Source organism: Neodiprion pinetum, chromosome 2, assembly GCF_021155775.2.
Source record: "Neodiprion pinetum isolate iyNeoPine1 chromosome 2, iyNeoPine1.2, whole genome shotgun sequence".
Lineage (NCBI taxonomy): Eukaryota > Metazoa > Arthropoda > Insecta > Hymenoptera > Diprionidae > Neodiprion > Neodiprion pinetum.
In genome coordinates, this window is record NC_060233.1 from 38,922,621 (window position 1) to 38,939,064 (window position 16,444).

General features: G+C 35.2%; 3 protein-coding genes across 5 annotated transcripts; 2 read left to right on the forward strand and 1 right to left on the reverse strand.

Annotated features, from left to right (window-relative positions):
- The first annotated feature begins 3,547 nt into the window (after positions 1–3,547).
- Positions 3,548–9,164, forward strand: LOC124212055 (protein zer-1 homolog). 2 transcript variants are annotated; one of them, XM_046611765.2, is made up of 9 exons: positions 3,550–4,390; positions 4,468–4,753; positions 5,174–5,462; positions 5,568–5,773; positions 5,844–6,015; positions 6,196–6,519; positions 6,675–6,824; positions 7,661–7,913; positions 8,056–9,164. In XM_046611765.2, the coding sequence occupies exons 1-9, from the start codon at positions 3,928–3,930 to the stop codon at positions 8,253–8,255; spliced, it is 2,343 nt and encodes a 780-aa protein (XP_046467721.1). In that variant the 5' UTR covers positions 3,550–3,927; the 3' UTR covers positions 8,256–9,164. The 2 variants fall into 2 exon arrangements, with proteins under 2 accessions (XP_046467723.1, XP_046467721.1); XM_046611767.2 differs by lacking the exon at positions 8,056–9,164 and having other exon boundaries at positions 3,548–4,390; positions 6,675–6,835; positions 7,661–7,889.
- A 286-nt stretch (positions 9,165–9,450) lies between these two features.
- Positions 9,451–14,291, forward strand: LOC124212056 (transcription termination factor 1-like). 2 transcript variants are annotated; one of them, XM_046611768.2, is made up of 9 exons: positions 9,451–9,708; positions 10,169–11,299; positions 11,436–11,627; positions 11,842–12,029; positions 12,229–12,395; positions 13,006–13,249; positions 13,411–13,556; positions 13,683–13,874; positions 13,963–14,291. In XM_046611768.2, exons 2-9 carry the CDS (start codon positions 10,283–10,285, stop codon positions 14,016–14,018), a joined length of 2,202 nt encoding a protein of 733 aa, XP_046467724.1. In that variant the 5' UTR covers positions 9,451–9,708; positions 10,169–10,282; the 3' UTR covers positions 14,019–14,291. The 2 variants fall into 2 exon arrangements, with proteins under 2 accessions (XP_046467724.1, XP_046467726.1); XM_046611770.2 differs by lacking the exon at positions 9,451–9,708 and adding an exon at positions 9,757–9,953.
- Positions 14,257–16,189, reverse strand: Uch-L5 (ubiquitin carboxy-terminal hydrolase L5). The gene is made up of 6 exons (XM_046611783.1): positions 16,031–16,189; positions 15,785–15,848; positions 15,583–15,688; positions 15,241–15,428; positions 14,955–15,152; positions 14,257–14,755 (listed from the first exon to the last, which is right to left on the reverse strand). Exons 1-6 carry the CDS (start codon positions 16,104–16,106, stop codon positions 14,425–14,427), a joined length of 963 nt encoding a protein of 320 aa, XP_046467739.1. The 5' UTR covers positions 16,107–16,189; the 3' UTR covers positions 14,257–14,424.
- Between the last annotated feature and the right edge of the window lie 255 nt (positions 16,190–16,444).

Below are 16,444 nucleotides of genomic sequence, written 5' to 3' on the forward strand. Positions count from 1 at the left end.
GTGTTTTATCGGCACGTTTGCGTAATTCAACGCGATAAATTGACATCCAATATCACAAAGAACTCCGCTGTATATTGTTGGGCCAATATTTTTCATCACCGGGGCACAGACGATAATAGGTCATCAGTTCGATTGGTTCTACTTTCCACGTGTGTATGCCTACAGACATTCGTAATAATATACTCATCAATTTTAGGTCATATTTATCGACCTCTTTATCGTTTAGACGGATTATACCTATATCTGCATGTATGTTCTGTTCGGCAAACTTCCGTAAGCCGAACCTGTTATTCGGATTTCACCTCGGAGAGTATCGACCTGCATCCTTATATGCGAGAGATAGGGGGAATGATATCACCGTAGAGTTGCGACAAACAGGGGATTCGGTAAGGATCCTCTAAAAAGGGTAAAAACAAAATCGTAAAAATATCTCCAATTTCACGGTTGCGTATAAACTTTGCTTCACTCGGTCGGTAGATTTCGAATTCGTTGGCACGAATAGGTCTAAGTCAACGTAACGTACACGGGAGAGGTAAATGAATATCCGTTGATCTGGGTAAAGGCATCGCCTGGAATTCAATCGAGTGATTACGGATTTCTAAGAGCTTCACCACGCATTGTATTACGTGAGTCTATTCGAAAAGAGCCAAGAGAGCTGGAAGTAAGCTCGGCCGACTCGCGATGAATACTGCACGTGTTTCCGGTCGATAGACTCTCGTTAACCACGTTAGAATTAGAATTTCGCATTGCCTTGGTCTGACATTCGCTTACGTTACGGTTGTTTTCTACTTTTCTGCGGTAAATTAGATGCTGCTGGCTTAGCTCTTATCAGGTGTGATTAGGAACGTTTGGTTAAGGTTTTCCGAGATGATATTTACGAGGCTTACATATTCACTCGACGTTTCAGTTGTACTATCGAAACTAGAGCAAGGACCGTGTACTTGAATAATCTATGTACAAGTTGTTCAAGATACGTTTCAGCAAGAAATTCGATATTAAGTACGTCGAGTATGGAATTAAAATTCAAGTACTGCGGTTCGTGTGTTGCAAGCTGTGATGATTTTACGGAAAATCGCTTCAACAAAGAAAAATATGAAAATTTATAATCGTCAATTTCTCATCTAAGATCGCTTTAAGATTGTTAAAAATATAAAAGTTTGATTCGATATGCAATTTATTAGCGTCGCACTAATGTTGATTTAAAAAAAAAAACACAGCAATATCAAGTTTCATGTTGAAAAAAAATCCGTCCAGTGAATTGGGTGAGCAAAAAATGATTTTCCTAGCAAAATAAGCCATCGTAGGATGAAATCGAAGGAATATTCTAAATTAAAAAAAAATTGTTTAATGATTTGAAATAAAAAATATATGTAATTTCGTCATTTCTTTGCCTTAAATTATTCGGAAAATCATCATAACTCACGAATGTATAATAATCTTGTCATCAAATTAACGAGAAATTGTTGATTGCCGACTCGGTAATCCCCGCAACGTTTCATTGCTGGATAAAATTTTCATGGCTTTGTGAATACTTTAAGCGAATGGATACACCGGATTCCCCTTATCACTGCGGTAATTTTCGAAAAATTAAAACTTGCTTGACTTTTTATCGCAGGGATTCACAAGTTTTATCATTTTCTTTTACAACAGCTACATCGTTAAAAAAACCGCACGAAATCGCTATTTATACAAGTAAAGCGTTATAGAGCAGTACTTTAGTCGAGCATGAATAATCTGCCGGTTCAAATTGCAGCGTGTCGCGTTACTATTAAACTTGTTATATTGGAAATACGATATCTCATCAAGTCCGTTCCATCTCAGATGAAAAGGAATTTAAAAAATTCTATACTCGAAGGGAGCATCCTAGTCTAGACCTTCGTGTATCGATATATAAAATGAGTAGGCAAATTCATCCTAACTTATGTAATGCCGAATTTTAAATCATCCATTTTTAGCTCGCAACCGCCGATATCAGTTAATGTGTTTTAGATTCCTCCATCGTTCGCTCATGGTTATCGAGTAATTATCATCTAGATCATCTCAGCCTGCAAGATGAGAGCAACGTTATAAAGTTGTAGCAACTCTTTCGCGTGAAAAAATTTAGCACACTACTGCAATATGAATATCGGTTAATTGGACAAAAGGATTTTTTGCTTTTTTTCCTCTTAATGGTTGATTTTTTTGAAAAATCTTTCAGTAGTTTTCTCTTATCATGTTTCTCGAAATTGCCTTTTCCTGAAAAAATTCCATCGGCAACGTTTTATCTGATTCAATACCGTGCTGGAAAAATTTGGTGAAACTGTCATCCTTGCGAATTTCCGAAACCGATGATGTACTGAAATTTTTTTGCTCCAATAGATATAGTTTTCTAAGGTTATCTTTCAAATTATACGTTCACTTCAACATTCCTTTTGTATTATTCCATAGCTGGCAGCGCGCTAAATCTGGTTTTTGAATTTTACTGAAAGATAGCGGCCTTTGTCAAGCAGAAGTCCCCTATTTGCAGCGCTACATGTGCGTTTTGACCTTTAAACTCATCCACGATTTATCGAGTCTAGTTTCATAACGTAATTTATACGTAAATAATTATACACGCATGATAAGTTATGATTTAATACCTTTACAGGCGATATGAAGCACCATCATAGTAATTCTCGCTCAGATAAAATTAGATGTTTGTAATTTGACTACACAAAACGTTTTTCGCGAGCTTGGAAGACCTGGGAAATTATTGTCTGCAGGGATTAGGCTAAAAACATTTACTTTCATTTGTTAAATGTTAATTGTAAAATTCTTTCCTCATTGACAATGGTAGTTATTATTCAACAAATAGTTCGTCAAAATGATTCTGCGAGAAAAAAGTTGGTTGTATAAACAAATAAAAATGTCGAATCATCGAATTTAATACAAACTTGATATCAGTTTCCTGGTTTTGAATGACAGCAAATGGCAAAAGGCCATTTATAGATGATTCTGGATTTTCTAATATTTTTTGTAATTGTGAAATTAGGAAAATAAGATTTGGTTGGATAAATTTACAGGTGTTTTTTTTTCCTCTTCATTACAATATTAGTGGATAGCTGCATTCAAATATTGCGATTGCCTATCGTTCTATAAATTCTACCGATAAAAGAATTCGAAAATGCGTTTTCAGCTGACGTGTATAAGTCGGTCCCGGTAAGAATACGACTAGACTTCCGCGTTTCAGTTCTCGTGCAAATTCAATCTCAGTCTTAAGTTGATAATATCAACAGATCGACATCGATCGGTCAAATTTCACCTATTTTAATAGATAGCCTATTCATTTTTTGTGAATTAAATTCATTTGCAATTGCGACGGAAGTTCTTCGGGTCATCTGCATCCGATCAATTACGAAGCTGCGCGCCTTGAATTAGGCAACTCAACACACACTTCTGCCCGTAATATTGAAGCTAGTCATCGATAAAGAATTTCCAGGCATTATTCGACAAGTCCAATGAATGAGCCGGTAAGTTACCCAGCGACTACGTGTTGTGACCGTGCGGATAACACGGGAATGACTACGTTAGTCGAGAGTGTGACATTTCACATCGTTGTCATCAGTCATCATGAGCTGTGTATTAAGATTTATCGAAAATATCCAGGTATACAGAATATTCTAGCATTAAAGTGATAACAAGTTCGGTGAAGGGAAATGCCCTTGCATGGACTTGCGATGGATTGGTTTAAATTAAATATCGAGAGTGACAGAGGTTTGATTTAAATCGTGTTTAGTGGTGAGGGATTGGAGATAGTACAGTGAAAAAATGTTTAAACAGCTACCAGCTGACGATCCTGACACATCTGACAGTTGAAAATTGCGTAATTTCGTACGGATATAACGGATTCACCAGACTTCATATGACCGTCTTCACGTGATCTTCGGACATTATCACGCAACTGCGTATATGATGGCGCATCCCGATGCCTTATTCAATCGAAAACAATATATCGGCCCAGAGTCCCTCGCGGATATATGTTTCAGGTTGATTTGCTCCAACTTGGACATTATTTCCTCCAAGGATGAACGTGGCTACCGAATCCTTAGAAAGGGTGTCGCACTTCCCAGCGAGATTTGTGACAAGATCATTGAATTCGCCCACAGAAATGGCACGAGAGATATCGATGATTACTTTTTATCAATGTTTAAAGACTCACCGACCAGGCTTAAGCGAGTCAAGATTGCGAACAGCAGCCTGTCGGACGAATCCGTCCTGACGATAACTAAGCATAAGCTGACAGAACTGGAATTAAGCGAATGTAAAAACCTCACCGAACTTACTATAGAGCACATTAATGCCAATTCGGACAATCTAATAAGCTTGGCTTTCCGAGGAGGTTCTATGATCGTTCCTTCTCAGCTCAAATCTGGTAATAATTCAGCAGACAAAAGCATTGATCACGATCTCTGATGATTGCAATGTAACATACGTTTTTTATTATTTCAGAAGATGATTCTGCGCTCAATTATAACAAGCGAGGGTATGTCTTGCGCACTCCGAACTTGAAGAAATTGGCACTTTGGAATGTCGACATAGCTGCCTACAAATACGAACTTCTATTGGCAGGATTAACCAACTTGACGCATTTGGATTTATCGAATGCTTCCCACATAGGACATGTTTACTATCATAATTTGGTACCAAACTTGGTTTCCCTTTCGCTCTACAATGTCAAAATCAACTCGCATCCTGAAGCATTCGTCACAAATATTAGCTATTTGAAAAATTTAAGGTAGTTTATCGCAAAGTCACAAAATTCCAGTAGAACAAAATGAATTGATCGATCCCACTCTTCTAATATTTTAACTGAATCATATAATAAAAAGACTCACTTACCATTGGAATGAATTATCATTAATGCAGTTAAATCCGAAATCTGTCATAAACTCATTGAACAATTCATTTTTGTTTACTAGAATGCACGAGAAAATGATTTTTTTAACACAACTTGTAACAAATCCAAACTGATAATGAAATCTATTTTAGAATCCGCTTCTAGTAAATACTATTCCAAACTTTAATTCTGTTCATGAAACATTTAATCAGCAAAAAGTAGGTGAACAGACTTTGAGCCACTCTGCTTTGATTTAAATAAATCTTCTCATGTTGATCGCGGTCACAAATGTAATAAAAATATTGATGTATTTTAAAGGGATTTGGACATTTCACAATCGCACAGTAAACATGGGGAATTTGAAAACCCTAATAAAATCCTGGGAGATCTCGTCTGTGGCTTGCCAAAGCTTGTTTCATTGGATATTGGTGGAACTAATCTAGCAGGAAGAGGAGTCGCGGAGCGGCCGGATAGGTCGATACAATATTGCAGCGAGCTATGTGACATTCCTGGCCTCTCCTTCCGAGTCCATACGCCTCTCCAATTCTTAGGTCTCTATGGAACTGCTCATGGCGCCTGCAGAAGGCATGATATTCCTGCCCAAGTGGTACAATCATACCTCAAGCATAAAAGCCAATATTTATTCAAGTGGCCACAACTAAGAAAATTTCTCCTGTAATGAAAATTAATAACTAAATAATTGATTTTGCAGATAGCAGGAGAAGGCAATGAAGAGCAAATATTAGTTGCCGCTAGAGTTTGCATGGACAACAAACGGGATCTCTTGCGGAAAGTTTTGAATGACCTCTACCATATTTTTAGGTATGAAAATTGTGAGCGAATGGATCAGGCCTTGCACACAGTTCTTGAAGCTATGGAAAAACATCCTACTGAAAAACATATACAAATATCTGGAAGGTGGGTATATTTATTTTTATAACAAACTCGTGTAACTGGGACTGAATGACGAACGAAATATATTTTTCAGTGCTACGTTATTTTACATAGTGAAAATACAAGAAGAAAATGGATTGCCAGTTGAAATGAAACGTAGAATAATTGGAACCTTACTCGCAGGAATGAGTGCCCACCGAGACGAAGAGACTATGATGCGAAATGGCTGTTTAGCTTTGTGCCAGTTTCGTATTCCACACGATGTAGTATGTATCTCTTTAATCGCAGCACTTATTACATGTATTCAGTGTACAGCCTTAATATGAAAAGACTTGGCGATCAAAATTGTGCATTTTAATGATTATTCTCATCTGATTTTGCAAATCATATTGCTTCGATCATTAGCTCCAGATTAAGTACCTTATTAAGTTAAAACATGTCTACAGATGTGGAATTACGAAGAACTGGTAAGAGTATTGTTACACTCTGCTGAGAATGCTGAACAGGAAGGCTTTGTACAGCGCATTGGACTTTATTTACTTAACTCGTTAGCCTGTCAAGTTGATGGAAGGCACAAACGTTTATTAGGAGAATTGGGTTGCGTGCCAACAATGTTGCGATTGATCGAATACAGACTTGAAGGTGGATTATTTGATGACGTTCTAGAAGTTGCTTGGTCTACAATGTGGAACATGACAGACGAAACTCCAATCAATTGTCAACGATTTTTGGTAGCACAAGGCATGCGTCTCTTTCTTGGATGCGTCGATGTACGTTTCCCGTTACATAGTAAAAATTTTGCATTCAAACTCTATTAAAAAGAGAAGTATTCTAACAACTTTATCACACAAAGAAGTAATGTTCTATACTTGAAATATTCTTGGAAGTTCCTCTGAGATTAATGTATTGTTTTGAAATCTGTTAGGCATATCCAAATAAAGAGGAGCTACTAAGAAATATGATGGGCCTGTTGGGTAATGTCGCAGAAGTGGAAAATCTTCGGCCTCAGCTCATGGAAGAAAGATTCGTAGCTGTTTTTGCAAGATTATTGAATTCCGATAGCGACGGCATCGAGGTATCCATGCAGTATGAATTTCGTATTCCTTTTTTGAATTAACAACGTTCCTGATCTCACTCTAAAAGCATAGAGAAAGAGTGCTGGATACCAGTGTAAGCGGTGGGATTAAGTTGTCTTCCATAGAACGCCAGTGACGTCGACATACCCATACGCTCAGGTCAATCATTTATTGGTTTATAAAATTTACGTATATATAATTAAGCCGTTCAGTCTCTCTCAAAAAGTATTGGATCATGAATCAAAGCATTATAAATGTTGCTTATGGAATTTCAAGCCCATGATCATAAATATTCGTACATGGAAAATAATTCCCTGTGATGAAAAAGAGCTGGTTAGTGTGTGCTAAAAAAATGGCAGCGTATTGATGGCAGACTTCACCTGTCCCATAGTTTTTAGGTATCCAGCACCCTTCATGATGTACGAATTGCGCTGTGTTGATATTTCCAAGAGGTAATATTAGAGAGGAGATCCATCTTCATTATACGAAACAATTTATAGTGTAGTTTATTGTGAAGATTTGAAAACAATGGCACTATAATTTTGTAGAGGATGAATAAACTATAAGCTTTGCATACATTATTATAAACGAATTGCTTATTGATAATTCATAAGCTCTGAACGGTACGTCAGTGGTGCTTTTGACATTAACTTACGAAAATTAAATATCATATTTCATCGTCGATAGAGAGACGAGTTTGGTCTCCTCCTTAATAAGACTCCTTAGATATTTCAATATAATTTTTGCAGATACGTGGATACTAAAGTTGATGGTATGTTCTTACCATTGTTATTGCAACGGTTTTCTTTATATTTTTTAATCTAAATCATGTCAGGTGTCTTACAATGCTGCGGGTATTTTGGCGCATATGGCAGCTGACGGACGAGAAGCCTGGGTTGTCAAAAATCCTGATAGAGACTATGTACTAAGTCGGATGTCTACAGCCATTGATCGCTGGGACCTGTCTGCGGCCCGTAACATCAACTATAGATCATTTCTTCCGCTGTTGCGGCTACTCGACATATTTCATACACCGCAATGCCAGTATTGGGCCATTTGGGCATTAGCAAATCTTACCAAGGTCTACCGTAAGTATATAGCAGTTTTTCTGGCTTAATGAAATTAGTAAAGTATGAAATTTCAACAAAACTCAGATCAAAATGAGTTTGAAAATATATATATATTTTTTTTTTATATACTGACAGCTTTACATTTTATTTCACATCACAGCGGACAAGTATTGCATTCTGGTTGAAAAGGAGGGTGGTCTGACAAAGCTCGAAAAATTGTTAAAAGATCCCCGGCCCAATCTTCGTATGAAGGAACTTGCTCACTCAGTGTTGATGCATTGCCAGTTAGCATGCCACCCAGAACAATTACAACCTTCAAAATTATCTTCTGATGACGCTTGTAATGCTGAGGCTCTTTAGTACTCGGTTAAAGTTTTATACAACTGCCTGGTTCAACCAATGAAAACTGATGGACGATGTGTAAAATACTGAAAGACGTTAAAATTCTTGTATTTTGTATTCTCAGTTTGTATCCAATGCCTTCTATTCTGTGGAGAAAATCCAGCAACAGTAACGCATTGACCGATAATTTAAGCATAAAAAATTGGACATGATTATTTCTCTCCATTGCTGATGAGTTGTTTTTTATTCCTTTCTTTCGGAATTCTTGAACTTTGTAACAGATGTTATAGATTTATCCATGTTACGTGTATACATACACTTGCAAATGTAAAATCAACTAAGGCTAAAAGGAATTTATAGAAGCGATATTTTCGATTGTTGATATTAAGTATTTTAATAGATTATATATTACTTTCTTATCATTCTCGAACCTTTCGACTTTGTACACCTTGTCATTTTTCTTGACCGAAACTGTGGTGTTATAGGAATTATTATAAAGTTTTCTCTCATTTGACTCCATGATTTACCTCAATACCTACCAAAGTTGATCTATTTTTACACATAATCTCTATAGTAACCCATTTGAGTACAAAATGTTATTCGATCATGTTATTTACAGCGGAACACAGTATCATAATGTGATACAAATCATAACTATCGATACATTGGTTTGTCCTTATATTATTTTTACCCTCACATACTTTGCAAAAATTTAATTGCCAAGAAGATGAAGCAACTCTAAATTTTTGCGCAAGGTGTAACATTGTATAAGACTTGAGTATGGATTATTATGCATAGGTTTATTAAAACGGTGATATATAATTTATCCAGTTAATACTATGATATAGGTGTATGTATACAGCCCTTAAATAACGAACTTCCTTCGATGTAAATAGCAAGTTCCTTAAAATAAATGAAATTATGAAAGGAGAGTGTTCTCTTACCATATCTAATTTTAACAATATCTTTAAATTTAAATATCAAACATGAACTCAACATTCATTTGATATGGATCGCTATTTTATCCAGGCTCAACTTATTAGTTGTAAATTAGAAATCTATAAACCTAATCTAAGAACAAAGAGTGTTGATTACTTATGGCGCATTATCAGTTTGTCATATGGCAATTAACGCAAGACACTAATACCATTAATTAAATTCGTCAATTCGTGCAACCGCACGTGTACTTGTGTTGGTAATGCTTGTGTAGATCCATAGTGGGGAAATCAATGGTGTGTATTGGTCAAGACTTGGCAGGATCTTTAACCCCGTAAACATCCAACCAATGAAGCATGTGTTGTTTAAGTTCTCTTTCGTTTAACCTTTATTTACCATCTTTCGTGTTCAGTCATATTATTCATAATGCTTATCGCGGGATTTATTCATTCTGGTATGTAAGTTGATAAACTAGTTGCAGAAGATTTTCAGAAAAGTGAAAAAAAGAAGTGGAATGGATTTTTCCCTTTTAAAGGTTAGCAAAGATTATTTTATGTGATACAGTTGTATACTCATCTCTGATAGCATGCAACTAAAATCAATGTCTAATAATTCGTACGATATCATATCTGCAACGATGGCTTATAAAAATAGTGATAAACAGTTTTTTTTACATAGAACTTCAATCTTAAGTCAACATAACCTACAAGTACGTACATACGTACGAGGACGCTTCAACGACAGTAATTGTCGTTGATTTGGATCGATCACGGAAATCTGGTTATATTTATTTATCCTTTCATTCGTTTTCCCATTTGACCAAGTTTTTCAATGACAGCCGTTTTTACTCATATTTTTCCCAGATTTGCCGATTATTGATGCTTATGATTTGATTGTAGTAACAAAACCTACAAGGCGGAAAATGATACTCTATTAATGAACAAAAAAAGTTATAGGAGGAGTATTAATAATGCTTTATTTTTGTAATTCCATAGAATTTGATGAACACCGATGACAAACTTGCGGTAAAGAGTAAGATCTTGCTAAGTCGATAGTTAGGTAACTCTCATTGTGAAATATCCGAGGCAGATTGTTAAGCAGCAAACGACATGCAGAAATACGGAAATAAATCATCCGCCGAAAACTCTGAAGGAGATTGTGTACAATTGTCGAAATCGCCTGGAGCGTTTAAAAAGAATAAGAGGCCAAGTAGACGTAAACGTAGAAAGGCTCAGGTACTTGCTGAAGCGCGACAGTCTCCAACCGAAGTTAGTGAAAGCGAACCAAGTACAAAAAACTTTTTGTTCAGTCTACATAAAAAAGATTCAGAAGACAAAATCACTAAAAAGCATAAGAAGTCAAAAAAAAGTAAACAGAAAGTTGAGACTGATGATAGATCTGGTTTTAAACAGTCTGCGGAAATTATTGAAAACAAAAATCCTAATCACCAAAGTAGTGCTGAATCAAGTCACATAGGCTTGGAGAAGGCTACCATTAAAAAATCCAATTCTAAAACGAAGCATAAAATTGGTCCCAACATAACTTTGACAGACTTCTTTACCCCTAAGGTAAGGAAATGTGTGAAAGACGTTGAAAACTCAGATGATATGAAATATGAATCGAAGAGCAATCGAAAACGTCGTAAAAGTGAGCATGCAATACTATCTGACAATTCAACGATTAATCCAGTGATGAGCTGTGATTCTTCTAACATTTCAGTAAAAAAGTCTAAACTAGACACAGGAGATTTGAAACCAAAGATTCTCGTATCGAAAGAAGAAGTTGCATCTAAAATAAACTATGATGCTGAAGAAAAGTGTCATAATACCCTTTTAGCAATGATACATGGCGACGCAAGTAGTTCAGATTCAGATGATGAAACTAAAACCACCAATGATGGCCGAGAGAAGCCACCGCGTGAAGAAAGTTTAAGAAAAACCCGTAAAACGACAGTTAGCGAGATATTTACGACTAGTGATGACGAAAAAGATATAGAATCTTCGGACCAGGAATCCATAAAAATCTCTAGACATCGCAATTTTGAATTAGCAGAAGAAGCTAAAGATGTCGAGGAAATGATTAGTGCCTTGGAAGAGGAAGAGCAACTTCCTAGAGAAACTGTAAAAGTTAGTAAACAGGAACAATTTGATCTTCTATGTAATGTATTTAAATTTAAAGATGTATAATCAACTGAGAGTAATACGAAAAATGTAGAATTAATACATATGTTGCATTGCTAATGGTTCTTTATTATTATTACAGAAATTGCGAAACTTATGCGTGAAGTTAAAACACACCGTACCGCCACAGCACATGATTGAATCATGTGCTGGATCTCGAGGTCCTACCAAAATCCAAAGGGAAGCTATTGAAAAACTAGGTCCTATCAAATATGGGAAATTCACTCCTGAAGAAGATGACATCATCGTTGCGAACTGGAAATCGTTTTGCAAAGTAATTCTCCTAGAAATGCATTCCTTGGGGACATCAAATTGTGTTTAAAATTAATTGCTAAAGTTCTTTGTTCCTTGTGGATTTAAATTAACTAATCTATTGTTGCCATTATACAGTCCATGCAATGTATATTGAAAACAATCAGTTACCGATTATCTTAAGAATCAATATTTACAATGAAATTGAATATCACATGATTTTCACATACGTATAGACACACAATTGGGATTCAAGAAATGTGAAGCCTTTTATGTACATGAGGCATCATCAAATTGGTACGGTAGCAAAATTTGAAGAAAGACAGAAATTTGTCCAGTATTTAGCAGCCGGATTACCATGGAGAACATTGTATAGTGTTTACTGGAGATTCCGAAATTTGTATCAGCCACATGTTCAATCTAGGTATGTTTTTATTTCTTCAATTAATCGTGTTTTTCTTGGCGCATTACCTTATCGGATATTTGGAATAGTGTGTATCTAATTCGTCTTCATATCAGTGGTAATTTAGACCTTTATAGTTGGTGGCAGATTATAATTTATAATTTTAAACTAATCCATATAATTATATTAGATACATTGAGACAAAAATGATCGCTTTCAGGTACACTGACAAGGAAGACAAGCTAATAATAGCTCATATGGAAAACGATTCGGCTATTCATTCAAAAAATATTCGAAAATTTTCTGAACTGGGTAAAATTTTAAATAGAACGAGAGCTTCTGTTTGGCGGCGTTATAGATTGCTGAAAAAAAAGAAGAAACCTAAAAGTCAGTAATGCAAAATTGTTCTAAAAAAATGTATTACCCATCGTTTACGCATGTCCCATGTAATTAGAATTGTAAAATATGTCGTCATTCAAATATTTTCACAGAATATAATAGATAATATACATTTTTCACATTCTAATAGAGGTGTATTTTTCCTTTTCAAAATATTCTTTTATATTAGGTTTTAATTCAACTTAGTCAATAATGTTGGATAATTTTCATTAATTTTAGTAATAAAAATAACAGCTGGTTACTACATGTGTACACGTGCATACACGTTCGTTTCATAATGAGCAACCACTGTAAATATAATCATATCTTTCCAAATATAGTACTTAAATATTGCATTTGAGTGAATAAAATAGTTGTGAAAGATGAAATATGTTGCCTAAATGCTGTTTTATTTAAATTAAATTAGATTTTATTAGGTTCAGATTTGGCATATTGTATAGAAATATACTCGATTGATATCATATATCGAGTAAAGAAGATAACTGGGAAATATCATCAGTGTCTGCTGTTCAATATTCCCAGAACAGACAGGGCAATTTAAGTAGACACATAACAAATATTTTGAATGCCAAAAATTAGACAATTTATGTTTTTTCAGGTATAGAGTGGGATTCTTATTTATTGAAAAAGTTTATACGAAATTTAATGCTGATTACATTGAGTGACGATATCCGTCAGTTAAAAGATCTATCCATACCACTTGTTGTGTGGAAAAAGCTATCAAAGAAGTTGAAAATAAATGAGAAAGATTTGAAGTATTTCTGGCTTGTGAAGTTGCATATGCAATTATTTTGCAAAGAGCGAGTTTACCTAAATGATGTTAAGATAAAAATAATTGAATAGTAAGTTACCAAGTATGATGAATTTTTTCATTAGCTTTTTTCTAGTTACGATATTGTCAATTAAATTTATACATATTATTCATTATGGTATTTTTATATAAAATAATCTAAGAACCGATGTCAATTTTTCATGAACTCTATTAACTTCTTTTTGTAACTAGCATCTATGCAATGGGAATATCTGAATGGTGGGAGCTTGAATGGTCAGGTATATCGAAAAAATTTGATGGCATGACTTCCACATTTCTGTCGACAATATTTAACAGTATGGTTCATGACGAAATTTTTCAAGGCAAGCAATTGAGTGGTGAGTGTACACTCCAATTATCACATTATAATATGTATCCATAATTAAGGATAACGAAAAATTTATTACTGGATCCAAATTATAGCCTACACGATCTATGAATCAATTCCGTGGAATCTTTTTCAGAAATTGTGGAATATTTGTATCACGTTAAAAAACCACAATTACAAGAAGCTACCATGGACAGATGTCTGCCTAGAATTGTTTTTACAAAACATACCGTCAAACTGTTAGACACAGAATTGGATGATCAACTCAAATTAAAGAAATTACTCATGGAAAGTTCTGTTGAAAACTCGGCGGACTTTGACAATACTGGTAATTTCAGTTGACTGTGTCTGAATGGAATCTATTAGAAATAAAATATCTAATCAACACTACCGCATAGTATATTATTTATTTACAGAAATAACAAACGTATCTGACAAAACAAGTGAGAGCGATGACTTAAACTCTGAATGACGATTCTTCCTGATGAGATGTATGCGGAACAAGGATAAATTGGGACTTCGTTTAATAGATACAAAACTGTTTTCTCGCATTCAACATGTAGCTGTATATTCCGTTCCAACTCAAGAACTTTTTTACTAAAAATAAATATCTTCTTTCGCAGGATAATTACTTGGTTTTTAATAGCCCACCTTTATTATATAAGGTGTGTAATTGAGATAAGAGTTGAGAAATCACACGTTACTATGTATTTGTTATTCAAATGAATTTTATTACTTTTTTTTTTTAAATAAATCTACAACACGAATTCAATTAAGTTTGTAATAAAAAGAGTTTTTCCAAATTTTGCTTAGAATATTAATTTAACTGAAGGTATTGGCCAATCACTCCACATATTGGTGCACAGTTTCAGCCAACCTTAGAGTCTTTTTTGATTGTCAAGGTCTCGAGTGCGTTTAGTCTCCTTTTCAATCGCTCTCTCTTTCGCTTTTTGATACAAAGGCACCAGTTTTCCCTCTTTAGCCAATAGTTTAAGCAACTCCATTATGAGTGGCAAATAGTTATGCTTTCGCCTGATGTTTTCTATTTGATATCTTTTAGATTTTCCAAGTTCCTCCTCTATGAGTGACTGCAAGCGAGCTATTTCAGCAGGATTTCCTGGTCCCACAGCCATCTTCTGTCGCTCGTACAACAGTTTTCGATCCGATACCAATGCCATCAAATTAAAATGGATTTCCCCTTCATTGTACCTGATGCAATAATATAAAAAATTTTCAGTACATTTCATGATTGGATTATGAAGTACCTCATAAAAGTATTAAGTATGTTAAAAAGAAAGCTTCACAATTCGAATCATGGATTTATGTAAAAAAAATTTCGCTGTGATCTGTCTTAATTGCCTTGATTTAGAATTAATATCAGTAAAAACGAAGTGAGCGTTGTCAGTACTTGTTAATTCGCTTCTGAATGATTGGCTTTGCAGCCTGAACCCATTGGTCACCAATGGGGCAAGGTCCGAGATCAACAGGGCCCTCCTTAAGCCCATCTAGCTCATACAAACGACCTTCAATTGGCAAATAGCCAACAAAATGGAAAACGTCTTCATCTTTAGATGACTGCCTGGAATCGTATTCGAACAGGGTTTGCCTAAAATATATGAAGGTTGTATAATTCTTTCATAATTTCCTTAGCCGCACAATGTGTTGAGATGCAACTAACGAATGTATTTATATACCTGGAAAATGAGTTGTGCACTTCTCTGATAACATCACAATTACTCAGAGCTAAACCTCGCATATTGGCGTCAAAACTTTGGCAAAAATTTTTTAAATCTTCGAGCGTTGTGCCCAGTGATACATCTGGATGCTTACAGTTCAGTAAAATGCTTAGAATGGCTTGTGTTGCACAAGCATTGTTTATTACCTGTAAAATTAATGATATATAAGGAAAAAAGTACTGTGGCAGCATGACTGCAAGTTCTATTACTTCCGATTCAAAAGTCTTCACTTTGTACAGAAGGAAATTGTTATTTTGGTACAGTTGAGATTTATTCATTAATTATTCAGTATTATGTTACCTGCTTGGCAAAGAATATTTTCTCAAGACGGCTGTCTTGCACAATATTGCCAGATGGTTCGTCGTCTTGAACCCATTTGAATAGGAAAATCAGTCCATGTATCGGCCTGCAAAGTAATAACGTGTGAAGAAATAGCAAAGTTAATATAATTTTGAGGTTAACTTTCGTACAGAGTAAAGTGACAATGAAATATCGGGCTTACTTCAGGTTTTCAAATTGCTCGTCATCAAGACTCCATAACTCTTCAACTTGTGCGCCTTTAACGCCTGTAAAATCAAAAAACAATACTTTTGTTACTAGGAAATGAAGAAAATTTCCAAAATGTCAAACACAATTCTGAACACTCATCGCGCCGTTGTGGTATTTCGATATTAAAAACTAGAAACAACGGATCGAAGAGGAAACACCAAAAAGTAATGATTGTCGATAATTTTTACATATTATTTACCAAATTCTTTGATTAATTCGGTAAATACACCAGGATCACTCTCAATGAGACACCAGTTTCCAGCAGATTCCGCCATGTTTTTTATCGATCGGATAAGAATTAAGAAATGGGAATAGACAACTCAACCGACACGAAAGTCTAGTAGGCATGCTCCTGGGGCCACTGGGGCTTTCGGTGTATATATATATCAGTGTTTATCCCACAGCTTCTACAGACAACTCAATTTTTGCAGATACATTTATAAATGTGGCAATTACATTTGTACCCGCAGTGTTCACGGAAATTTACACTGTAGTTGCAAAATAATAATATATGATTTGAATGATCTACACTCTGGCATTGATCGAGCTTATTCTAGGTATATAATCTGCAGGGACGATTCGATAATTGCCGAAGTAAAAAATTTCGTATCCG

What these genes read in the sequence shown, in the direction of transcription:
- LOC124212055 (XM_046611765.2), top strand. Translation starts at nt 3,928, where the DNA reads ATGATGGCGCATCCCGATGCCTTATTCAATCGAAAACAATATATCGGC. An exon ending in AGCTATTTGAAAAATTTAAG is followed by an intron (nt 4,754 to 5,173) that starts GTAGTTTATCGC and finishes TGTATTTTAAAG; the next exon opens with GGATTTGGACATTTCACAAT. An exon ending in CATATACAAATATCTGGAAG is followed by an intron (nt 5,774 to 5,843) that starts GTGGGTATATTT and finishes TATATTTTTCAG; the next exon opens with TGCTACGTTATTTTACATAG.
- LOC124212056 (XM_046611768.2), top strand. Translation starts at nt 10,283, where the DNA reads ATGCAGAAATACGGAAATAAATCATCCGCCGAAAACTCTGAAGGAGAT. An exon ending in CAGCCACATGTTCAATCTAG is followed by an intron (nt 12,030 to 12,228) that starts GTATGTTTTTAT and finishes GATCGCTTTCAG; the next exon opens with GTACACTGACAAGGAAGACA. An exon ending in AAGATAAAAATAATTGAATA is followed by an intron (nt 13,250 to 13,410) that starts GTAAGTTACCAA and finishes TTTTGTAACTAG; the next exon opens with CATCTATGCAATGGGAATAT.
- Uch-L5 (XM_046611783.1), bottom strand. Translation starts at nt 16,106, where the DNA reads ATGGCGGAATCTGCTGGAAACTGGTGTCTCATTGAGAGTGATCCTGGT. An exon ending in GAGCAATTTGAAAACCTGAA is followed by an intron (nt 15,689 to 15,784) that starts GTAAGCCCGATA and finishes ATTACTTTGCAG; the next exon opens with GCCGATACATGGACTGATTT. An exon ending in AAATATTCTTTGCCAAGCAG is followed by an intron (nt 15,429 to 15,582) that starts GTAACATAATAC and finishes TTAATTTTACAG; the next exon opens with GTAATAAACAATGCTTGTGC.